This window comes from Cervus canadensis, chromosome 1 (genome assembly GCF_019320065.1).
Source record: "Cervus canadensis isolate Bull #8, Minnesota chromosome 1, ASM1932006v1, whole genome shotgun sequence".
Lineage (NCBI taxonomy): Eukaryota > Metazoa > Chordata > Mammalia > Artiodactyla > Cervidae > Cervus > Cervus canadensis.
Window position 1 is genome coordinate 41,475,936 of NC_057386.1, and position 26,782 is coordinate 41,502,717.

At 37.0% G+C, this 26,782-nt stretch overlaps 1 protein-coding gene across 4 annotated transcripts in view; it reads left to right on the forward strand.

Moving 5' to 3' along the window:
- The window catches only part of NF1 (neurofibromin 1), a 239,987-nt gene that overhangs the window by 36,210 nt on the left and 176,995 nt on the right, over positions 1-26,782 (forward strand). For all 4 annotated transcript variants that reach the window (XM_043480302.1, XM_043480281.1, XM_043480273.1 and 1 more), the window contains exons 2-3: positions 21,540-21,683; positions 23,482-23,565. In XM_043480302.1, coding sequence (XP_043336237.1) covers positions 21,540-21,683; positions 23,482-23,565 — 228 coding nt within the window. The remainder of the gene's footprint in view (positions 1-21,539; positions 21,684-23,481; positions 23,566-26,782) is intronic.

Genomic DNA, 26,782 nt, shown 5'->3' on the forward strand with positions numbered 1-26,782 from the left:
TCAGTCGTGTCAACTCTGTGTGACCCCATAGATGGCAGTCCACTAGGCTCCTCTGTCCCTGGGATTCTCCAGGCAAGAACACTGGAGTGGGTTGCCATTTCCTCCTCCAGTGCATGAAAGTGAAAAGTGAAAGTGAAGTCGTTCAGTCGTACCCGACTCTTCGCAACCCCCTGGACTGCAGCCTGGTAAGGCTCCTCCGTCCGTGGGATTTTCCAGGCAAGAGTACTGGAGTGGGGTGCCCTTGCCTTCTCTGAAAGTTGGTTTAGCTCCATGTTAATCTCCTTGCTCCCAAGTGGCCATATAGTCTTATAATGTCCATTAAAAAAACAAACAGTTAATTATTTAATAATCTGTTTTATGAACTGAGTATTAAATTTCAGTATGTTTATTACAGTATTTTCCTACCTTTATTAATCATTTATGTACTATTAGCTTAGCTATATCTTGTGTCCTTTCTTAGCTTAACTTTAAATTGGCTTACCTTGTTCACTTAGCCTTATCAAAGGAATAGTGTCTTTGTGAGCATAGTGCTAATTATATATTTTATATCACATATTAAAGTGAACACCCTTCCCTGGTGGCTTAGCGGTAAGAATCTGTCTGCCAGTGCAGGAGACCAGGTTCGGTCCCTGGGTTGGGAAGATCTCCTGGAAAAGGAAATGGCAACCCACTCCAGTATTCTTGCCTGGAGAATCCCATGGACAAAGGAGCCTGGCAGGCTATAGTCCATGGGGTTGCAAAGATTTGGACATGACTGAGCGACTTAACACTTTCACATTCAAAGTGAATGTAGAACTTAAAAATTTTAAAGTTTATTAGGTGCCATATAAAGTCATATTACATCCCAGTGGTGCAGAGTCCGCTTTGGGAAATACGTTCATATAATCAGTATAAATGTTTGATAGATTTTCCTGATTTATGTTTGTTACTTGTTATCTAGAGCTAATTTATCTTTATTTTCATAGCATGATTCTTTTCTAGGTGCTTTCCCCCCAGTATGATTTTTTCTTTGCTTTTTCCTCTCATTTAGATGACTTACATTAAGTGAATTCTAATGTCAACCCCAACCCCATCATGGTCTGAGGGCCCTTTTAGAAAGTGGTTAAAATGTACACAGAGGCAAAGATTTTAGCCTATGACCTTTTGAAGAATTTTCTGAGTGCAACTAGGAACAAATTATCTATTGTTCACAGTACTATGCTTAATGTTATGCCTTCTAAATCCTCTTGTTGAAATCTTCTATCTTAAGTAGCTAACAGTTTAATACAGATCATATTAAAAGGTTATTATTTTTCTTCATGTGGTTTAGACCCTTTACATTTCTGCAGTAATATCCAACATTTTATATAAGGTAGCATGAAGTGTTCAAAAATTTTTTTTCCCCCCCAATTGGGAAAGTAATACTTGCCAATTGAAAGTAAGAGAAACCCAAAAAGTAAAAGAAAGGAAAAAATTAACTCATTTTTACCTCTCAAATACAATTTATCTAAAAGTACACCCACACCAGGCATAGTCATTTCTTTATTATGTGTTCCAGTAGTATGTAACTTTATTTTGGAAAAATATAGAGTCACAAAAATAGTTTCATTTTATTTTGCACTTTTAAAGTTATTAGTGAAATGAACACAAATTTTTGTATATGTATTGACTACTCATCTTCTATGATTGCTTCATATTTCTTCGATTTTTCCATTGAATAGTCTTATTAATTTATATATAGTACAGCCTTATACTATATTAGTAAGCAAACCTTTTAGTGGCTAGTTGTTGCACATTCTTTTACTTCTTGTTACTTGTCTTTTTCTTTGTCAGTAGTGTCTTTTCTTTTAAAAGCAGAATTTCAGTGTTTTCCTGTAGGTAAATATATTGGTGTTTTTTTCTTAATGGCTTCTGGATTTTCTTATCTAGGAAAAATCTATTCTATCCAAATATTATGAGATTATTATTTAGTATTTTTCCTAGTAGTTTAATGACTTTTTTTTTCTTTTTTTTAATATTAGCTTCTTAATCTCTCTCCTTTCTCTCTATTTCTCCGTCTATCTCTCTCTCACACACACACGTATTTTAAAATTTGGTATAAGTTGTTTTTTTTTTAGATAGCCAGTTAATCTGGTAATGTTTTATTGATAAGCCTTTTAACACTGATTTGAAACATTAACTTTTATCATGTTAACTTTCTGTGTACATATTAAATCTGTTCTATGATTATAATTAGTTTATGGTTATAATACTTTGGTTTTTTTTTTTTTTTTTAAATTTTATTTGGCTGCACCAGGTCTTAGTTGCAGCACTTGAGATCTTTGATCTTCGTTGCAGCATGAGGATTCTTTTGTTGAGGCATGCGAACTGGTAGTTGCAGCATGTGGGATCTAGTTCCCTGACCAGGGATAGAACCTGGCCCCCCTGCATTGACAGCGAGGAGTCTTAGCCACTGGACCACCAGGGAAGTCCCAATACTTTGGTTTTGTTAAAGAGCTTAATAGTACGTTTAAAGTACCTGATAATGTAAGTCTCCTCCGATTCTTGTTTTTCAGAAAGTTATTTGGTATTCTCACAAATTTGTTCTTTCAAATTACCTTCAGAATCAACTTACCGTTTTAAACAAGCCCCCATCTTCCAAATCTATTATGTCTTCTCACTATTTCTCTTCTACTTTTATTAGCCTAATTTAAGCTACCATTTCTCTTGCCTAGGCTGTCATTTAACTCCAGCACCAAGAAGACTCTTTAGAAAACATAGATCATGTTGCTCCCTTGTTTGCATTCCTTCAATATCTTCTTTCCCTCTTTTTCATTATCTACTGCTGCATAGCAAGTACTCTAAAGCTTTACAGCTTAAAATGCCTTTTATAAAATTTGTAGCTCACAATTTGGAAGTCAGGAATTCATGATGGGTTCAACTGTATTTCACAAAGTGTTGGCTGGGTTGGCTGGGGCTGGAGAATCCCTCCCAATACAACTTCCTCAGCCACATGTCTGACACTTCATTGCTCCTTGGTCTCTCTCTCCACATGGCATCTCATTCTTCAGAATCTCTCCACCTGACCTGGGCTTTTCACAGCATGGTGGTCTCAGAATAATCACACTTTTTACATGGCAGCTGGCTTCCTAGGAAGAGGGAAAGAAAAACTTGTCAGACCAGTTAAGGCTGTGCCTAGAACTAGCAGAGTGTCCCTTCTGCCATATTTTATTGGTGAGAAGAGTCACAAAATCTGCCTAGTTGCAAGAAAATGAAAAGATGAGACTTTTTGATGTGGGAATGGCAAGGTCTTCTTGCAGGAGCGTATGTGGGTTGAGAGATACCATGACCTCTCTGTATTTTGGAAAATATAATCTACCACACCATCAAGCTCAAAATAAATTCAAAGCTTTTGAAATGGCCCACAAGGCTTTTCATGATCAGACCCGTTCCTCCTCCTCTTTGACCTCATCCTCTGTATTTTCTTCTTTTGTTCTTTTTGGTTTAGCCACAATGGCCTCTTTGCTAGGCTTTGAATATGCCACATTTATTCCAACAATAGATCCATTTTACCTGCCTCTGCTGCCTTGAATGCTCTTTAGATCTTTGCATGGGTCTTCCCAGTGCTCTTCATTTAGGTCTCTGTTCAAATGTCTGCAGACAACTCTCCCTGACGACCTTAGTACTCCTAATCTTGTTTTTTCTTCTACCTAGATTTTAGTGTTGGTATGAGAGCCCTGGGGGGCATGAATACACTTTTCTTCCCTCCTTGTTTTCTGAGCAGCTTGAGAAATAGAAGAGGAAAGGTAGAGACCAAACTGTTTATGAAATATATAAATGTTTGTGTGTAAATGTATGTCTGTATTCACAGTGTGAGGTTGGAGACTCAAAGAGCTTGCTTTCTAAATCTCAGAATTAGGCTTCCCAGTTGGCTCAGTGATAAAGAATCTGCCTGCAGTGCAGGAGACACAGGAGACTCTGATTTGATCCCTGGGTTGGAAAGATCTCTGGGGGTAGGAAATGACAACCCACTCCAGTATTCTTGCCTGGAAAATCCCATGGACAGAGGAGCCTGGTGGGCTACAGTCCATGGGGTCACACAGAGTTGGACATGACTGAGCACGCACACACGACTACCACCACCACCACACCCCCGACTCAGTGCCACGCAGTGTTGGTTACTCCCATCTGCAAAGGGAGTCTGCTGATCAACTCTTGGCATGTTGCTATAGAGGAAAATTCTTGTACTCTGTAACGAGCCTGTTCCCAAGTAAAGGATAGAGTTGAGTTGTGTATGTCCAGTTATTATTCTCACTTTTATCAATCTGACTGACTAAATAAGGATGAAAGGAAGGGAATAAAGGCAGTGTCAGAGATGAGTCTCATCTCAGATTTGAGAAACTTGGTATATTGTGGTACTGTTTACTAAGATAGGAAGCATGGTAGGAAGATTATGAATTGCATTTTAGAAGCACTGACTTTGAAGTGCCTACAAGAAACCCATGTGGAAAAACCAAATAGGCATTTGGATAACACATTTGAACATTCAGATTGGTGGTTGTGTTGGTTTTCTATTACTGTGTAGCAAACTACTGGAAATGTAGTGGCTTAGAACAATTCAAAATTATGATCTCAATTTCTGTGGGTCAGGAATCTGGGCATTGGTTAGTTGGGTTCTCTGCTTAGGTTTTCACCAGGCTGAAATCAGGGTATTGATCAGGGCTGTTATCTCATCTGAGACTTGGGCTCCTCTTCCAAGCTCACACTGGTTGTTGATAGAATTTAGGTCCTTATAGTTGTAGGACTGAGTGAGGCCTGCTCTGAGAGTCCTGTTGCTGATCCCTGCCATGTGGCCTTCTCCACAGCATGGTAGTTTGTTTCTTCAAGACTAACAGAAAGTGTTTTTACTTCAGATCTCTTATGGTTTCCTTGTTTAGGACAGGTTCATCCAGGATAATACCCTTTTTGATTGTCAACTTGTTAGGAACCTTAATTGCATCTGCATAGTCCCTTGTGCCATGACATGTAACAGTGATGAAAGAGATATCCCTTCATATTTGCAAGTCCTCACTCTTAAGGAAGAGTATTATACAGGGTGTGTCCACCAAGGAATGGGACTCTTGGGGCCATCTTAGTCATTATCAGTCATCATAGTAGTAATCATCAGGATAGTCAATGTATACACAAGATTGCCCAAGAAGAGAGAATAGAGGAGAGATTAGGAAATAATTTCACGATTATTGATACTTGGAGGGTATATTTATATATCTTGTATTTATAGCACCTGCACTGCTATTTGGTACCTGAAAAGTGAAAGTGGTAGTCGATCAGTTGTGTCTGACTCTTTGTGACCACGTGGACGGTAGACCACCAGGCTTCTCTGTCCATGAAATTCTCCAGGCAAGCATACTGGAGTGGGTTGCTGTTTCTTACTCCAGGGGATCTTCCTTACCAAGGGATTGAACTCAGGTCTCCTGCATTTCGGGCAGATTCTTTACCATCTGAGCACCAGGGCTCATTTGGTACATAGTGGATATTCAATAAATGTTTGTTAGAATTCTTCCCTGATCTCAGATTTTGAAAATGTGTAAATTTACATTATGTGCCCTTTTATGTATATAGTTTTTTTTTTTTTTAACGTTAACATTGTTGTGCAGCCATTACTACCATCCATCCCTGAAACTTTTTATCTTATAAAACTGAAATTCTATACCTATTAAACAATAATTCAACATTCTCCTTTCCCTCCAGCTCCTGGCAACCACCATTATACTTTCTGGTTTTTTATTTTGACTACCTTAAGTACCTTGTCTAAGTGGAATCGTACAGTATTTGTCTTTTTCTGACTGGTTTACTTCACTTAGCATAATGTCTCCAAAATTCATTCATGTCGTAGCATATTGGAGACTTTCTTTTCTTTTTAAGGCTGAATAATAATCCATTGTTTGTATATATCATATTTTACTTATTCTTTCATCTGTCAGTGGATACTTGGGTTCCTTCCATGTTTTAGCTGTTATAAATAATACTGACATGAACGTGTTGTTCAGTCGACTCTGTGCAACCCCATGGGCTGCAGCATGCCAAGCTTCCCTGTCCTTCACTGTCTCCCAGAGTTTGCTCAAACTCATGTCCATTGAATCAGTGATGCCATCCAACTGAAACTGTTTACCACAGATTGGGACTCGAACCCGTGTGCTGGGACTCGAACCCAGCCAAAACCCTGCCTGGGACTTGAACCCCCATGGCTGGGGCTCAAACCCAGCCAAAACCCATGGAACCTGGTTTCAGGATCTAATGAAGCTCAGGTTCTTGATGTCTCATCGCGGAAAGAATTCAGTGAGAGACAAAGTAATAGGTAAGAAGTGGATTTATTCAGATACAGAGAGAAGCACTTTCCACAGACAGAGTGTGGGCCATCCCAGAAGGCAAGTGCAGCTCTGAAATTTGGCATGGTTAGATTTTATAGGCTGGGTAATTTCACATGCTGATGAGTGGGAGGATTATTCCAGCTATTTTTGGGAAGGGGTGGAGATTTCCAGGATTTGGGCCACGACCCACTCCTTGGTCTTTTAACAGTGCCCTGGGACTGTCATGGCACCTCTTGGTGTGTCATTTCACTTGCTGATTGAGGATCAAGGTCTGGTCTTGTCTGCCATCTTGATCCCATTTGATTCTAGTCCATTTTATGTTGTGTCCTTGGGCTATGTCATTCTTTCAAAAGTTGTGTTCTGTTACACAACCATCTCATTCTCTGTTACCTTCTTCTCCTGCCTTCAGTCTTTTCCAGCATCAGTGTCTTTTCCAGTGAGTCAACTCTTTGCATCATATGGCTAAAGTATTAGAGCTTTAGCATCAGTCCTCTCAATGAATATTCAGGGTTGTTTTTTCTTAGGATTGACTGGTTTGATTTCCTTGCTGTCCAAGGGACTTAAGAGCTACAAACATGGGTATACACGTATCCATTTGAATCCTACTTTCCCTTTTTTTGAGTATATACCCAGAAGTGGAATTGCTGATCATGTTGTGCTTCTATTTTTAATTTTTTAGAGGAAATTTCATGTTGTTTTCCATATTGACTGTGCCATTTGATATTTTTGTTAGCGTTATAGATGTTCCAATTTCTCCACATTCTCACCGACACTTGTTGGTTTTGTGTATGTGTGTTTTGATATTATCCAAATTAATGGGTTTTGATTTGTATTTCCCTAACGATTAGTGATGTTGAGTGTCTTTTTGTGTGCTTATTGACCATTTGTATATCTTCTCTGAAGTCCTTTGCTCATTTTTGAATTGAGTTATTTTTGTTATTGTTGTATTTTAGGAGCTCTCTGTATAGTTTGGATTAATCCCTTATCAGATACATGATTTGGAGGTTTTCTCCCATTCTGTGGTTCACCTTTTTGCTCTGTGGATAGTGTCTTTTGATGCACAAAATTTTAAAGTTTTCATGAAGTCCAATTTATTTATTTTTTTGTAACCTGTACCTTTGGTGTCATATCCAAGATATCATTAACAGATTCAATGGCAGGAAGCTTTTGTCCTATATTTTCTTACAAGTGTTTGTTTTAGGTCTAACATTTAGTTCCTTGATCCATTTTGAGTTACTTTTTGTTTATGGGATAGGTAAGGATCTAATTTCATTCTTTTGCATGTGGAGATCATTTTCCCCGTACCATTTGTCGAAAAGACTGACCTTTCTCCTTTAATTGGTCTTGACAACTTTGTCAAAAATCATTTGATCGTATACAAGAAGGTTTATTTCTGGGCCGTCTGTTCCATTGGTCTACATGTCTGTCTTCATGCCAGTACCATGTTGCTTTGATGACTGTAAGTTTATAGTAAAGTTTTTTTTTTAAGTTTTAAAAATAACATTTATTTCTTAAAAGTTAACATGTGCATAATAGGAAACAACATCAGCAAAAAACAAAGTCATTCATAATCACAAGCAGTTTACCATTTGACATGTCCTTCTAGGTCTCGTTTGTGTAAAGTTTTGAAATCAAGGAATTTGTTATCTTCCAGGTTGTGCATCCTTTTCAATATTGTTTTGGCTATTCAGGGTCCCTTGAGATACATATGAATTTTAGAATGTGTTTTTCTGTTTTTGCAAAAATATCCTTAGGGTTTTTGATAGAGACTTGTTGACTCTGTAGATCTTTTTGTGTAGTATTGACATTTTAACAGATTAAGTCTCCTAATCCATGAACATGAGTTGTTTCCATTTACTTATGTCTTCTTTAATTTGTTTCAGCAGTGTTTTGTAGTTTTCATGGTACAAGTTTTTCACTGCCTTTATTAATTCCTAAGTATTTTATTCTTTTTGATGCTATCTATCTAATTGTTTTTATAATTTCAGTTTTCTTTTTTGGGAGATTTTTGATTACTGATTCAATCTCTCCTTACCAGTTATAGGTTTATTCAGGTTTTCTATTTCTTTAGTGATTTAGTCTTGGTAAGTTTTTTTTTTTTTTTTTAAACCATCTTCATCCAGTTCAATTATGAATTGATCCTATAAAGTCTTGGTAAGTTTTGTATTTCTAGAAAATTTTCCATTTCATCTAGGTTATCCAATTTTTTGGCCTGCAGTTGTTGATAGTACTGTCTTTAAATACTTTTCCGTTCTGTAGAATTAGTAGTAGATGTCCCCATTTTCACCTGTAATGTGGGAGACCTGGGTTCAATCCCTGGATCGAAGATCCCCTGGGAAGATGCCCTGGGAAGATCCCCTGGAGGAGGGCATGGCAACCCACTCCAGTATTCTTCCTGGAGAATCCCATGGACAGAGGAGCCTGCTGGGCTACGACTGAGGGACTAAGCGCAGCACAGCAGTGGTGGCACAGTGGTGAAGCATCAGCCTGCCAGTGCAGGAGATGTGGGTTTGGATCCCTGGGTCAGAAAGATCTCCTGGAGAAAGAAATGGCAACCTACTTTGCCTGGGAAATCTCATGGACAGAGGAGCCTGGCATGCTATACAGTCCATGAGGTAGCAAAAAAGTTAGACACGACTTATGCCTAAACAACAGTTGTGGCCTTACCTATGGTTTAACCTGGAAAATGTCCCATGTACACTTGGAGAGGACTGTGTATTCTGTTGCTGGGTAGAGCATTTTTGTATATGTATATTTGGTCTAATTGGTTTATTATGTTGTTAGAGTCCTCTATTTCCTGACTTACCTTCTGTCTGGTTGTTTTCTCCACTATTGGGAGTGGAGTCTCACAATATTGAAGTCTCCCAACTATTCCTGTAGAACTGTCTATTTCTTCCTTCAATTCTGTCAGTTTTTGCTTCATGTATTTTGATGGTCTGTCAGCTGTATAAATGTTTATAATCTGTCTTCTTACTGTATTGAACCTTGTATTAACTTATGATGTTCTCCTCTGTATTCATAGCTTTTTAAAGTCTACTTTCTGTTACTTTGGGTTTCCCTGGTGTCTCAGATGGTAAAGAATCTGCCTGCAATGCCTGAGACCTAGGTTCGATCTCTGGGTTGGAAAGATCCCCTGGAGAAAGAAATGGCAATCCACTCCAGTATTCTTGGGCTACAGTCCATGGAATTGCAGAGAGTTGGACACAGCTGATCAACTAACACTGACTTTCACTCGGTGTTTTATTAGTCTAACCCTACCCCTTTTATTTTTTTAAAGGCTACACTCTTTTGACAACAGTATGGAATATTATTTTCCATTCCTTCATCTTCAACCTATTTGTGTCTTTGGATGTCGAGTGAGTCTCCTTTAGGCAGCTTATGATTGGATCATGTGTTTTTATCCATTTTGCCAAATCTCTGTTTTTTGATTGGAGGGTTTAATCTAATTACATTTTAAGTAATTACTGATAAGAGGGGACTTACTGTTGTCATGGTGCTGTTTGTTTTCTATATGCCCTGTAGCTTTTTCAGTCCCGCATTTCCTACATTACTGTCTTCTTTTGTGTTTACTTTTTGTAGTGAAATGTTTAAATTTCTTTCTTGTTTCCTTTTTGTATATTCTGTAGCTATTTTCTTTGTGGTTACCAGAGAGATTACATTTAATACCCTAATGCTATAACACTTATTTGTTATAAAACCCTCTGAGTTTTGACAAATGCACAGATGCATGTAATCGTCACCGTGGTCAAGATACAGGAAGTTTCATTACCCTCCAAAATTCTCTTGTACCTCTTTGGCCATGAGGGGAGGTGGTGGCAAATTCTGAGAGGACATCTGTTGTCTTGCAGAGGAGAGGCGTCTGAATTGTCTTCAAACAAGCATGGGGAGTGCTTGCTTTTAGTAAGCAGTAATGGGCCACTCCTGTAGACTTAGAGGGTTCAAGAGAATTTGGAGATAAAAGATTTGGGGGAGCACCAACCCAGATGTTTCTGTTACACCTGTCAGAGTCTTACTGTTCTTTGTCAAACACAGCTCTGATCTTGGCATAGCAGGCCTTCCTTGTTTGGAAATTTAACTTTTGGAGCCCAGCAACTGTTCTGGTCTGGATTTCTTTGCCTTCCTCTTGGAGAAGAGACGAGAGTGTCTTTGTGTACTTTCAGAGGCCTTCTGGGTTTCATACTTAGATTCCAGTTAGCAGTCAATTAGCTTTTTGTTATCTTTTCTTGCAGAACTCAAATAGTTTAGTAATATTCTTCCAAATCAGTTGTTTTTGAGGTTACTTTTTCTCCTTCATTGCCAGCTTTAAATTCCTGTGTTAGCACCTACTCCACCTGCCTTGAGAGCCTAGTGCAGGATGTTCGTTAAGATGTTCCTTTGGGATCATCACCTGCGAGGAGGGAGAATTGGGCAGATGCAAAATTCGTGGTGCAGTGCAGGCCCGGCATCAGATTTGGCCAACCCCTTTGGGAAGCTTTGGCATGAGAATGGGCCCTTTTGAGTTTCTCAGAATCGGGCTGATGTGTTCAGGCCTTTATATTGCCATACCAGTTAGTTGGGTTAGTTAGTATAGGAAGAGTATCATCTGGGCAGCAGCATTCTCTGCAGGTGAGGCGCGCCCTGTGGGACTGACTAAGAGTTAAGTCCTTCCTGAAGGGGGGCTGAGCAGTGCCTCAGTATCTACCAGAAATTCCCCTGTATCCACAGGAGTGAACAGTTTGTTTCTGTCTTTTTAGTATCATTAACCCATGGATTTAAATATGTATATATTTAGCAAAATTTCCGTTGACTTAAGTATGTATGGGATGATACACAAATGTATGTAAATATACAGCTCAATAAGTGTTTGCCAAGTAAACACACCGGTGTAACTGCTCCACGGATCAGGAACTAAAACAGTGCTAGCAATCCAGGAGTTCCTCCTCCCCCTCCTTTTCCTTCTGGTCATTACTTGCTCTTTCCAAGGGTCTCTGTTATCCTGATTTGAATTTAACATATTTTTGAATTTGTGTAACATTCATCCATAAGGGATCTTTTGTTTTGACTTCTTTCAGTATTTGTAAATTTAAGCTTGTAATTGTAAGTCATTGATTCCCTTTGCTATAGAGTTTTCCTTTGTTTGAAAATACTCTTTTTGAAAACCATTTCTGTTGTTGATAGACATTTGGAGTGTTTCCAGTTTTTGAAAATTATGAAATCGTGGCTATAAACGTTGCTGAACATACTTTTTGGTGGACATATGTACACATTTCTGTTGGTTATATACCTATTGAAGTTATTGAGTACAGTTGGTCTCCGTATCCATGGGTTCCACATTTGTGGATTCAAACAATGCAGATAATTTTTGGGGGAAAAAATTCTAGAAAGTTCCAAAAAGCAAAACTTGAATTTGCCAAGCAAGTGGCAACTATTTACATAGCATTGCGTTGTATTTACATGGCATTTATATCATATTAAGTATTATAAGTAATCTAGAGGTGATTTAAAGTATACGTAAGGATGGGCAAAGTTACCTGGGCTTCTCTGGAGGCTCAGCGGTAAAGAATATGCCTGAAGTACAGGAGTCCTGCAGGAGATGAGGGCTTGATCCCTGGGTCGGGAAGATCTCCTGGAGTTGGAAATGGCCACCCACTCTAGTATTCTTGCCTGGAGAATCCCATGGACAGAGGAGCCTGGTAGGCCACAGTCCATGGGGTTGCAAAGACTCTGACACGATTGAGTGACTAAACAACAGCAAAGGATATGCATAGGTTATGTGCAAATAGTGTGTTTTATATAAGGGACTTGAGCATCACAGATTTTTGTGTACTCTGGACTCCCAAACCAGTGTCCTGTAGATTTGGAGGGATGACTATATGTATATGTTCCATGTTAGTAGCTAATGTCAGTCTTCCAAAGTAATTACTGATATATGCTTGTACATTTAGTACAAAAGTTCCAGTTGCTGTGGTTTTCCCTGTTTATTTAGGATGTTAGCTTCTTGGCTGTATAATTAAGAACTGGCTGTACTTAGGAGGGTTCCTCTTTCTTTTAACAGGTTCTGTACTCTAATTTTTTGTCTTCTGAAGCTGTGAGATTTTGAATTTCTGTTCTGCTTTTCAGAAGTTCTGGCTTAGCTTTTTTACCCCTTTCCACCCAATTACGCATTTGAGACTCCCTCATGTTTTCAGTTTTGTCACTCTAGCTCTCAGTGACAACCGAAATCTCTGATGGTTCCTCTTTCCTTCCTTCCACAGAGGTACTTGCTTGGGAAAGGCATATTTCTGAGTCTCTCTCTCTTTTTTTTTTTTTGGCCCAGATTCTGCAAATGCCCCAGTGGGAGGTGGTGGGGGTCTGTGGAAACAGCTGCAAAAGATCACCTTACCTCCACATAGTTCACTGTTTTTTTTTGAAGCTTAGCCTCTCTAGGCCTCATTCCCTTAGTAACTCTCTAAAATCTTGAAACAGTTGATTTTTGTATTTTATCTTTTTTGTGTATGAGTTAGGGGGAGGGAGGGGTTATTTTGCTGTGAAGTACTCTACCTTACATGGAAGCAAAAGTATGAATTAACACATAATTGATGTTTAATTTAAAATTGTTGTCCTTAGTGTTCAAATTATTCCCTTTTTGACCAGTGGGAGCCTTTTCAAAATATATTCCTGAGTCTTTTTTGACTCGACCTTTTGATAGCTTTCTTTGGCAGCTTTCTTGCTATCTGGTATGACAAGGTATTCCAGGTTTACCATGTACCTTTTTGCTTCAGATGTGGAATCAGCTGTTTTCTGCAGGGGTCCCGATTCCTTTGACCAGGAAATGGTATCTCAAGATCATTACTTCAGGGTTGAACATTGTTTCTAGGCATTTTCAGCAAATAAAAGTAGAAAAACATATTTCATTTTCTTCATACAAGATAAACTATAGTTAAAATTTGATATATCAGTAGATATTTTCAATTCCAGTTTAAGACTACAGAATTTTTACTTTACTATTCCTCTCCTGAGGGTCTCAGTTTTTAATAACACCAGTAGTGATAGAATTAAAATATCACCTAATCTCTCATTTCCTTGATCCCACAATATGTACAGAATCAAGATTTATCTTCATTTTCTTTGTCCCAAGAGTATATTCCATTATGAATCTATAGTCAACCTAGTATGACTTAAAATAACTTAGAATAGTTCTTCTGTTCATGATTATGCCAATAAAAGCTTAGATATGAGTTTCGGTTCATTTGTTTATTTTTTTATTCTTTTATTTTTTAGCATTTTAATTTAATTTTATGTTTACATAAATTACATAATTTTAAAATAAAATGTACAAAAACCAGGGAATGTAGATTCTATCCTTGTCACCTTTATTTTCTTCCGTTTCCTAAAGATAACCACTTAAAAGCGTTTGTATTTCATCTTCAGTTATTGTGTGTGTGAAGATTTGTGTGTGTGTATTTATTTCTCCTCCCCCTTCCTAGATGAATGGTAGCATACTATATATCCTTTTCTTCATCCTGTTTTTTCTTTTTTTTCATTTATCTTTATTGGAGGCTAATTACTTTACAATATTGTAGTGGTTTTTGTCATACATTGACATGAATCAGCCATGGATTTACATCTATTCCCCATCCTGATCCCCCCTCCCACCTCCCTCTCTACCCGATCCCTCTGGGTCTTCCCAGTGCACCAGGCCCAAGCACTTGTCTCATGCATCCCTCCTGGGCTGGTGATCTGTTTCACCCTAGATAATACACATGTTTCGATGCTGTTCTCTCAGATCATCCCACCCTCGCCTTCTCCCACAGAGTCCTAAAGTCTGTTCTGTACATCGGTGTCTCTTTTTCTGTTTTGCATATAGGGTTATCATTACCATCTTTCTAAATTCCATATATATGTGTTAGTATGCTGTAATGTTCTTTATCTTTCTGGCTTACTTCACTCTGTATAATGGGCTCCAGTTTCATCCATCTCATAAGAACTGATTCAAATGAATTCTTTTTAATGGCTGAGTAATATTCCATGGTGTATATGTACCACAGCTTCCTTATCCATTCATCTGCTGATGGGCATCTAGGTTGCTTCCATGTCCTGGCTATTATAAACAGTGCTGTGATGAACATTGGGGTGCACGTGTCTCTTTCAGATCTGGTTTCCTCAGTGTGTATGCCCAGAAGTGGGATTGCTGGGTCATATGGCAGTTCTATTTCCAGTTTTTTAAGGAATCTCCACACTGTTTTCCATAGCGGCTGTACTAGTTTGCATTCCCACCAACAGTGTAAGAGGGTTCCCTTTTCTCCACACCCTCTCCAGCATTTATTGCTTGTAGACTTTTGGATAGCAGCCATCCTGACTGGTGTGTAATGGTACCTCATTGTGGTTTTGATTTGCATTTCTCTGATAATGAGTGATGTTGAGCATCTTTTCATGTGTTTGTTAGCCATCTGTATGTCTTCTTTGGAGAAATGTCTGTTTAGTTCTTTGGCCCATTTTTTGATTGGGTCATTTATTTTTCTGGAATTGAGCTGCAGGAGTTGCTTGTATATTTTTGAGATTAATCCTTTGTCTGTTTCTTCATTTGCTGATATTTTCTCCCAATCTGAGGGCTGTCTTTTCACCTTGCTTATAGTTTCCTTTGTAGTGCAAAAGCTTTTAAGTTTCATTAGGTCCCATTTGTTTATTTTTGCTTTTATTTCCAATATTCTGGGAGGTGGGTCATAGAGGATCTTGCTGTGATTTATGTCGGAGAGTGTTTTGCCTATGTTCTCCTCTAGGAGTTTTATAGTTTCTGGTCTTACATTTAGATCTTTAATCCATTTTGAGTTTATTTTTGTGTATGGTGTTAGAAAGTGTTCTAGTTTCATTCTTTTACAAGTGGTTGACCAGTTTTCCCAGCACCACTTGTTAAAGAGGTTGTCTTTTTTCCATTGTATATCCTTGCCTCCTTTGTTGAAGATAAGGTGTCCGTAGGTTCGTGGATTTATCTCTGGGCTTTCTATTCTGTTCCATTGATCTGTATTTCTGTCTTTGTGCCAGTACCATACTGTCTTGATGACTGTGGCTTTGTAGTATAGTCTGAAGTCAGGCAGGTTGATTCCTTCAGTTCCATTCTTCTTTCTCAAGATTACTTTGGCTATTCGAGGTTTTTTGTATTTCCATACAAATTGTGAAATTCTTTGGTGTAGTTCTGTGAAAAATACCGTTGGTAGCTTGATAGGGATTGCATTGAATCTATAGACTGCTTTGGGTAGAATAGCCATTTTGACAATATTGATTCTTCCAATCCTTGAACACGGTATATTTCTCCATCTGTTTGTTTCCTCTTTGATTTCTTTCATCAGTGTTTTATAGTTTTCTATGTATAGGTCTTTTGTTTCTTTAGGTAGATATACTCCTAAGTATTTTATTCTTTTTGTTGCAATGGTGAATGGTAACTTAAAGATATATCTGGAGACTGTTTCATAGTTTGATGAATTTTGACTCACTTTTGTCATTTTTTAAATATTACATTTATACAAGTCTTTTATTTAAGTCATTTAAATTCTGTGGTCTGTGTCATTTGCTCTCTCAGCATATATTTTGGTGTTTCAGGAGGTTCGTGTATTAGGGTTCAGTCAGTGAAGCCGATTGTGTGATGGGGTAAGCGACTTATGGAAATTAGACCATGTACAGTTTTGAGAGGACTTGTGAAAATCTAGAAAGAGGAGTTGGAAGATCAGAGAAAAGGAGTCACTGACCAGATCCTCTGAATCAGTGGCAATGGATGGACCGGTTGGGGATTTTAGGGAAATCTGAGGAGCCGCTGCAGGGACTATGTGGGAGAAACTGAAGGTGAGCCACATGGAGAGCTCTTGCTGAGTTTCATTACCCACTATGTGGATTTTCAGCTAAGCATCTGGTGGTAGGTTTGTGCCACTGCTCACCCAACACAAACCAGCAATTTTTTTTTTTTCTGTTGGTTATTTTTATATTGATGCCTTTGTATAGTACTCTAATTTCCTCCCTTTTTTGGGAGGGGAAGTTGTTATACAGTGGTTTTCTTCTCTAAGCAGTATTGAAGTTAGCTAGTAACCTATTCTTATCTCCTTCTCAGCCAGCATTTGGTTTAAAATAATGTCCTTTTTTTCTTAGTACCATAAGGCAGTCCATATGCCAAGAGATACTTTGTTGTATATTCTCACTACCCTTTCCCAATTTTGATAACTGTACCATATCTATACTGTCATTAGATTTAGCAGTTACATAGTGTGTTTTCTCCCTTATTATCATTATTTATTTTCAGTTCTTTCAGTAAATATATATTTAATGGTCCCTCATAGTATAGATGTGTCTTCTGTTATTTTGGTTGACTGAAGCATATTGTCTAGTAGATTTCTCAGGAAAGGCTCAAGGGAACAATATTTCCTGGGCTCATGCAATTCATAACAGTTTGATTATCACCATTTTACTTGGAAGTCAGTTTGCCTGCATGTAAAATCCTTTGTTTACTTTGTCTTCTCTTGAGAATCTTAAAATGTTATTTCATTTTTTTTATTAGCATATAGTATTGTCAAAGTCTGAGGACAGTCTTAACTTTTGTTTTTTGTGTAAGTGACTTTCTCTTTCAGCCTGAATGTTGAAAGGATTTTGTTTGTTTGTTTCTTATTCACAGAAGATCAATAGTTTTACTAAAATATGACTTGGTATTGGTCATTCTGGGTTAGTTTTTCCAGGTAGGTGGTGTGCCTTTATATAGTTTGAAATATTAAAAAAAAATTATCAGCAAACTTTGCTTGAATTCGTTCGTAATATCCATTCTGCTCTATTTATTTCATTTCCTTCTTTGAGGACTCCTGTTACACATATATTGGATCTTGCTTGCCTGTTTTCTCTGTCACTTTATTGTAAATCCCCCATCTCGTTTTCCTTCTCATTTTTTTGAATATTAGAATTTTCCTCCAATTTACCTTTCTCTCTTAAAGCATTATATTTTGTTTTATTTACTCTTAATATCTTCTGGTTAGTCTTCACTTCTGAAATGATTTTTTTTCTAATTCTTTCCTGAATTTTGTCAACTTATTTGTAATTCTAATTTATTTCATATCTTTAGTCATTTAAAAACTTCTCTTGGCTCATTTTGAATTAATAATTTACAGTTTCATCTGTTGGTGAACATATCTTTTTGGCATGTTTTCATTTTCTGTAGCAATGCTGTTCTGTCTCTTATTCTTTTTTCTCAAAATAGTTTCACATCTGACTTGACTACAGTGTTTTCTGTTGCTCATTTTTATGTGAAATTAATTTTCTTGAATTGTTAGGAGAGAAATGTGGGCCAGGACAGCTTTCTGTCTTCATGGCTCTGGAGCACTTCTGTTGCTTTCATGAAATTAAATACATCATCTCATTCTTTGTAAGCTCTTTTGGCTTTCTTCTCTTTTCCACCTTTGATTGGGATCTTTTTCCTTTGCCCCTGTTATTCTTAACTGTTTTCAATTTGGAGTATATCTCAGCAATTTCTTCTCAATGTGGTCTTCATCCTGGAAGTGGGTGTTTCTTTAGCTGGTTAGTTTAGAACTGTGCTGTTCAATGAGTACAATGGCTACTTAATGTTAAGTTTAAGTAAAATAAATTTAAATAGAATTAAACATTTGATTCCTTACTTGCATTAGCCATGTAACAAATGCTTAAGCTTAGTAGCCATATGTGGCTAGTGACTACTGTAATGAGCATTGTTGATACAGTGCCTCACCACAGAAAGTTCTATTAGACAGTGATGGTTTAAAGTGTGCTTTCTTCTTTTCAAAGTTTATTATAGACTTTTTGCACATAAGTGCCAGTTGCTGTGTGCAAAACCCCCTCTGTGTTTCAGCTAAGCTCTAAACTTGTCCTGCTGTACATCTCATTCAGGATATAATACAATTTTGGGATTTTCCTCTTGTCAGTTCAGTTCAGACGCTCAGTCATGTCTGACTCTTTGCGACCCCATGAACCTCAGCACGCAGGCCTCCCTGTCCATCACCAACTCCTGGAGCCTACCCAAACTCATGCGCATTGAGTCGGTGATGCCATCCAACCATCTCATCCTCTGTTGTCCCCTTCTCCTCCTGCCTTCAATCTTTCCCAGCATCAGGGTCTTTTCAAATAAGTCAGCTCTTCGTATCAGGTGGCCAAAGTACTGGAGTTTCAGTTTCAACATCAGTCCTTCCAATGAGCGTTCAGGACTGATCTCCTTTAGGACGGACTGGTTGGATCTCCTTGCAGTCCAAGGGACTCTCAAGAGTCTTCTCCAACACCACAGTTCAAAAGCATCAATTCTTCGACGTTCAGCTTTCTTTATAGTCCAACTCTCACATCCATACATGACTACTGGATAAACAGTAGCCATGACTAGATGGACCTTTGTTGGCAACATAATATCTCTGCTTTTTAATATGCTATCTAAGTTGGTCATAACTTTTCCTCCAAGGAGCAAACGTCTTTTAATTTCATGGCTGCAGTCACCATCTGCAGTGATTTTGGAGCCCAAGAAAATAAAGTCTGTCACTGTTTCCACTGTTTCCCCTCCTATTTGCCATGAAGTGATGGGACCAGATGCCATGATCTTAGTTTTCTGAATGTTGAGCTTTAAGCCAACTTTTTCACTCTCCTCTTTCACTTTTATCCAGACTCTTTAGTTCTTCACTTTCTGCCATAAGGGTGGTGTTATCTGCATATCTGAGGTTATTGATATTTCTCTCAGCAATCTTGATTCTAGCTTGTGCTTCTCCCAGTCCAGTATTTCTCATGATGCTGTCTGCATATACGTCAAATAAGCAGAGTGACAGTATACAGCCTTAACGTACTCTTTTCCCTATTTGGAACCAGTCGATTGTTTCATGTCCAGTTGCAAGTATTGCTTCTTGACTGGAACAGATTTCTCAGGAGGCAGGTCAGGTGGTCTGGTATTCCCATCTCTTGAAGACCCTTCCAAAGTTTGTTGTGATCCACACAGTCAAAGGCTTTGGCTTAGTCAATAAAGCAGAAGTAGATGTTTTTCTGGAACTCTCTTGCTTTCTCGATGATCCAACAGATGTTTTTCAATTTGATCTCTGGTTCCTCTGCCTTTTCTAAATCCAGCTTGAACATCTGGAAGTTAATGGTTCACGTACTGTTGAAGCCTGGCTTGGAGAATTTTGAGCATTACTTTGCTTGCGTGTGAGATGAGTGCAATTGTGTGGTAGTTTGAGCATTCTTTGGCATTGCCTTTCTTTGGGATTGGAATGAAAACTGACCTTTTCCAGTCCTGTGGCCACTGCTGAGTTTTCCAAATTTGCTAGCATATTGAGTGCAGCACTTTCACAGCATCATCTTTTAGGATTTGAAATAGCCCAACTGGAATGCCCTCACCTCCACTAGCTTTGTTCATAGTGATGCTTCCTACGGCCCACTGGACTTCACATTCCAGGATGTCTGGTTCTAGGTGAGTGATCACACCAGTGTGATTATCTGGGTTGTGAAGATCTTTTTTGTATAGTCCTTCTATGTGTTCTTGCCACCTCTTCTTAATATCTTGTGCTTCTGTTAGGCCCATAACATTTCTGTCCTTTATTGTGCCCATCTTTGCATGAAGTATTCCCTTGGTATCTCTAATTTTCTTGAAGAGATCTCTAATCTTTCCTGTTTGCTTGTTTTCCTCTATTTCTTTGCATTGATCACTGAGGAAGGCTTTCTTATCTCTCCTTGCTATTCTTTGGAACTCTGCATTCAAATGGGTTATACCTTTCCTTTTCTCCTTTGCCTTTCACATCTCTTCTTTTCACAGCTATTTGTAAGGCCTCCTCAGACAACCATTTTGCCTTTTTGCATTATCAATGTGTATGATCGTATTACCATTTTCTTAATGGTTCTGGGTTTATTTTCTATAGGTCTTTCCCTTCTCTTGTGTTTCCTGCCTAGAGAAGTTCCTTTAGCACTTGTTGTAAAGCTGATTTGGTGGTGCTGAATTCTCTTAACTTTTGCTTGTCTGGAAAGGTTTTGATTTCTCCATCAAATCTGAAGGAGAGTCTTATTGGGTAGAGTATTCTTGGTTATAGGTTCTTCCCTTTCATCATTTTAAATATATTGTGCCATTCCCTTCTGGCTTGTTGAAAAATTGGCTGATGACTTGATGGTAGTTCCCTTGTATGTTATTTATTGTTTTTCCCTTGTTGCTTTTTTTTTTTTTCCCTTGTTGCTTTTAATATTACCTTTGTCTTTAATTTTTTGTCAGTTTGATTGCTATGTGTTTCCGTGTGTTCCTCCTTGGCTTTATCCTGCCTGCAACTTTCTGTGCTTCCTGGACTTGGTTGACTATTTCCTTTCCCATGTTAGGGAAGTTTTCAGCTATTATCTTTTCAAACATTATTTAGTATTTCTTTACCGTCAAGTTCATCAGATGATTAACTGACTAAGAAAATTTGGACATGCTGTTTGGTCTCTTTCCACTTTTTGTTGCACCATTTTAAAAAGGAAGCTGGACTTAAGTTTGTTTTTTCATGGAGGAACTTCATCAGTGTTCTCTGTTAGTATTAGTGGGATCTAATATTTAAACAGTAAATATATTTGTCATGCTTTCAAAACAGAATGCTGCTCTTAAACCGATTAGAGATAAACTTCTTTGTAGTGCAGATTAGTTCATTCTCAGATAAGTGTGGTCCCCTTAAAGGGTATTTTTTTCCATGAGATTTATCTTTTTGTCATTCTGTTACTCCCTCACCTGTGTACCTGAGGGTGATTATCTTACCTGAGTCAGTTTTACTATGTATATTTTAGGCTATACAGTTTGTTTTGTTTTTTCAACAATCTGGAGTTATTTGCCATTATTGACTAGAGGTCTAAGGCATAGATTTTCTTGATCTATTGTTTTTTTGATGCTTGAGTTCAATATATAAGGGAAAAGATTGTTTGCATTTTATTGCAGACATTTTTCTCTGAAATAATTTTTAGCTTCAATGAAGTAGCTCTATTTCTGTGAGTCATCATTCTGTCTAATATAGTGCTGAGTAAAGATTTAATTTTGTAAATAAAGATTTATGACTTCTAGAAAGCTTAAAAAATTGAAATTTCTGCAGAATTTTAGTTTTGCTATAAATTTCTTTATATATTGAAAATTGGAGCTTCAGCTACAAATATATGTAATTGTGGTTGATAAAATGTTCCTAAAATCTCATGATTTTTCAATGAGAAATAGATTTCTCATTAGTCATTTTAAAATGTAAGTTTACGTGTTTTTTTTTTTTTTTTCCTCAGCTTCCAATAAAAACAGGACAGCAGAACACACATACCAAAGTCAGTACTGAACACAACAAGGAATGTCTTATCAATATTTCCAAATACAAGTTTTCTTTGGTTATAAGTGGCCTCACCACTATCTTAAAGAATGTTAACAATATGGTGAGTATTTGCATTACTGTTTTGGGGGGGAATTTGGTTTGTTTTCTATTTTAAAATTTGGGCCAACATATTTTGAAGTATGTAAAGTCATTTTCTGTGGATTCTGGATGTAAAGATTTATCTTAATTGTGGATAAGTGCAGATAACCTTTTAGCTTTCTTTTTAGATTTTAATTCTTTCGTTTTAGATACTTGTCTTATTTGTGACTCTTATCTACTGTTCCATTTTTCTGAAATTCGAATTTCATACAGATTTTGTCATATATGAATTGACTGTAGTAATCTATTCAAATCTTTTCCTTAGCTTGTCATTTGAATATTTACATATCAGATTGTCCTAGCCCGAGGGAGTTGGTAAATAAAATATGACTTTGTAGTCCTAAAATGTGAAATTGCTTTTGTGAAGATACTGTTTATTTCCTTCCTCCTGTAACCTGTGGCAGATTCCATTGTAGAGAGTCTGTGTTGAAACAGTTTTCCTCAGATACCAATTTCATCCAGTATTTCCACTGTCAAAAGCTCATAATTGCTTCTTTTATTCCTTGTTTTATAAAATTTGTTTACACTCCCTAGACTTCAGCATACTCCTGCTGTTTTCTCTGTGTACGTTTGAGCATACCATCAATATTGTTCCTGTTTCTGTCAGGTGATTCTTTCCTCTGTGTCAATTCCTATCTAACATCGCCTTCATACTCAGTTCAGAACAGCTGATCTGTTCTGTTATATCTTGATTAACTCCTAAACTGCTCAGCTTGTTTTGAGCACTTAAAACCACAATTTTTATTGTTTGTATTGAGCAATGAAACTGATTTCTGGTTGTAGATTGTGAAAATCAGTAAGTACCATTTTCATAGTCATATCATCTTTGGTGTGTTTTCTTTCTAAAAAGTTGATTGGAAGATATCCCAGACTTACAAAATTGGTAAACTGGAGGTGTGGTCAGTCTTTTGCTTTACAAAGATATTTTCTCTTTAAGGAAAAAAATTAAAATTTTCTGAAAAAAGCAGAACCTTTTATAAACATATATAGTGCTTTACAGAAATACATTTAAGATTTTATGGAGCTGTTCTGTTACACAGTGTGTGGGTCATAGTGATAGGATTTTGCTTATATAAATAAGTGGACATGTTTCCAGTTAGACTGAAAATGTTTTAGTTTTTGGACCCTTCTTTTAAAAATGAAAACAATACTGCGATATTGGCATTCATTTCGTGCTTATTGAGTAAATTAAATTGTGGAAGCCATACTCTCTTGTTGGTAAATAGTATAGTGAATGCTTAAGACTTATTGTAGTTGATATTACAGCATTTTGTTGCTATTAGAGTTTAGGCTTTGATTTTTTGATTATTTTGTGGCATCAAAGTTAGGTTAAATGTTTAACATTCTAGTAAAGATCTATATATCTAAATCCTATATATTTAAAAAATATTGTTCAAACCTAAATTATACTTAAAAACTAGCAGAACATGGGATTTTCCTAATGTTACCATCTCTTTAATGGTGTTCATTTCAAAGTACATTTATTACATATTTTAAAAGTATAAACCAGAGTATCTTTTACTGTGGCAGACTAATGGCAGATTGTAGTAAATTCCAGCATTTTTGTTTGCCTGAGAATTAATTTTGTGTGAGCATTAGGATAAAATCAGAAATAATAGATTTAAAAATAGTATAATCTGGGAGATAAAATAGCAGACTGTTGATTTTCTTGATCCTTAGTCCCTCATTTTTCAGATGTGTGCTGATTTGTAGTGGGGAGTAATAACCAACTTTTGTGTTCTGAATATCTTTTCTTTTAGAGGATATTTGGAGAAGCTGCTGAAAAAAATTTGTATCTCTCTCAGTTGATTATATTGGATACACTGGAAAAATGTCTTGCTGGGGTAGGTGAATCTATTCTTGAATAGGCATGTTTTATGAATTCAGTTTTGAGAGTGATCTGATGTACTGAAGGAAGCAGAGATGTGGACAAGGAGAAGAGTAATGGACTAAAACATAGGAAAAGGAATTTTGTTAGCAGAGCTGACAGGGTAGCATAAAGTAAAATTATATTCTCATCTTTTGTAAATTAAATAAACATTAAGACTGCTTATAAGTAATAAAATTTATATTTATAAAGTATAAAGTTAAGTTGGAGTCATATCTGTCAGGTTTTTTAGAAAAGATTTTATAGAAAAGTCACTATTTCATTTAATTAATTTCTCCAGTGGTTAGGCCTGTGGCATTGCTTGGCTGTCAAAGAGTGTGATGTTAAAGACCATGAGAATCTTATTTCCCCCTGTATGAATCTGATTTTAATATTTTACTTTTCAAATTTATGTTAAAGAGAACTTAAATTTAAGCTGTTATATTGCTGATAGATCCTACCTTAAAAACACTTTTTATGTAAATATGAACATGTAAAATAGATACATGAAGGAGTGTGTGTGTGTGTGTGAGTCACTCAGTCGTGTCTCTTTGTGACCACAGAGACTGTAGTCCACCAGGCTCCTCTGTCTATGGAATTCTCCTTGGAAGAATACTGGAATGGGTTGCCATTCCCTTCTCCAAGAGATCTTCCCAGTCCAGGGATTGAACCCTGGTATTCTGCATTGTAGGCAAATTCTTTACCATCTGAGCTACCAGGGAAGCCCATGTGGAGGAATAGTTAAATACAAAACAGTTGTTTCTCACGTTTCCTCTAAATAGTTATTTCAGAGTTTTCAACCATGACTTAATTAGAATTTTCTCAAGAAAATTGGTTGTATAGAGCATAGTGTTTCTATATTTCAACAGCTTTAACTCTTCCTAGAAAATAGTAGGAGTTTATATAAATATATAAATTTTATATTTATTTTAAAAATTATATTTATTCATGTTAAATTTTATATTAATACTTTATTACCTCCATTTTAAAGATCTTTCTCTTCAGTATGTATTGGGGTTAACTTATTTCTTAGAAGATTATAATCTCCCTTCCTTTGACCTATCTTTTGCTTTTATTCTAAATTGCTTCTCTCTTTCACATGTTAAAGTTGTTCTCTGTAGTAAACCTAGGTAAGAAAGGACGTTGACATATGAGCACTGATCCATTGAGAAGAGAGAAAACAGTCACACGTGTTAAGGAATGTGTAGGACAGGGAGGTAGACAATACATACACTTCACACAACGATGGATCCTTCGGGGAGAGAACTATTTTAGATGATAGGCCACAAAACCTAAGCATGATGTTGTAAATTCTTTTATTGACCCTTATCCATATTCCTAAATTGTGAGACAGTGCTTACAAATTTTCTACTTAAATTGGGGGTGAGCTAATTTTGTTTTAGCTTTCTGTTGTCTGTTAATTTGTGATGAGCTGTCATTCATTTGTAAAATGGGGTGGAAGAGCAAAAAACCTGTTAAATGTTTAATAGGATGATGAAATTTTGAAGATACATGATTATTTTTTTTTTTCAACTTCTCTTGAATCAATTTTTTGTAGTGGTCTTACTACTTTTTAGTTACCGATATATCTCTGACACCCATGTTTGAATGGGAGTAGGCTGGTTTATTGCCTCTTCAGTTGTACATCTTTTCTCCATTAACATTTATAATCAAGAGGTGGTAGTAAATGTATTTTGGAGAATGATCACTGATATCATTGGCCTCAGTTTAATTTGACACTCTTTGGAGATAGCCAAAATGAAGCTCTACTAAGTGGACATGGTATAACTTACATAATCCATAAAATAGACATTATCTTGCTTTGCTCTACTATTGAAAATGTATAATTTTTTCATTAAATTTATAATTAAAAATAGTATTGTTCATGTTATTGAACAGTTGTGTTTTTCTGGATTGCCTTCATTGACTCTCTTGATTTTCCTTTTTATTTTTATTTTTTATTCTTAAATTTTTTTTTTAAAGTAGGTCCTTGCTGGTTATTTATCTTCCTTTTTAGATCACAGTAAGTCGAGGCTTAAGAACTGAGCCCTATAAGTACATGTTTATCATATTAGTAGTTGAAATAGCTAAATGAAAGTGAACAGATACTTAACAATATTATGGTTAAAACCAAAACTTCATGAGTAAAATTTTGTAGACTTTGAAGAATCTTAAGTATTGTTGTTCCTGTGTATATGAGCATTGGATTTCCCAAGTGGCTCTAGTGGTAAAGAACTCGCCTGCCAATGCAGGAGACGTAAGAGACGCGGGTTCAGTCCCTGGGCTGGGAAGATCCCATGGAAGAGGACATGGCAACCCATTCCAGTATTCTTCCCTGGAGAATCCCACAGACAGAAGAGCCTGCCAGGCTACAGTCCATAGGGTCATAAAGAGTCTGCCTGAGGTGACAGCACACTCACACACACACGTGCATATGACCATTATTCAAAACTTGAACACTTCTAGGGCTTCCCTGATAGCTCAGTAGGTAAAGAATCCACCTGCAGTGCAGGAGACCCCGGTTTGATTCCTGGGTTGGGAAGATCTGCTGGAGAAGGGGTAAGCTACCCACTCAAGTTTCTGTGGACTTCCCTTGTGGCTCAGCTGGTCAAGAATCCGTTTGCAATGTGGGAGACCTGGGTTCAATTCCTGGATTGTGAAAATCCCCTGGAGAAGGGAAAGGCTACCCACTCCAGTGTTCTGACCTGGAGAATTCCATGAACTGTAGTCCGTGGGGTCGCAAAGAGTGAGCAAATTCCACTTCACGTACCTTTTATTTGTTTATTAATTGGACTTAGTTTCAACATCTGGTTGGTTTGGTTAGCGCATAAATAAGAAAGAGCATTGTAACTCAAAATTTGCATTTTAAAAAAATATTTTGTGATATCTGTTTACTTTTCATATATTTCAATGTATTTGCCTCTGAAAGCTTTTGGAATGCAATTACAGATTTGAACATAGCACAGTTACAGAAATCTGTTCTTTGTCATCTTGCTTGGCATTATCAAAATTGTCATTCATATAAGGGTACTAAGCCATTAGGTAAAATATTGGTGTGGAATAGTATATTTATAGGGTAGCTTATTCATTGGTTGTTTTGTTAATTGTAGAGTAGATTTACTTTATAAAGTAGAGATCTTAGTGTTAACACCAAAGATATCATTAACAGAGGGACCACCTGGCATATGTACTCC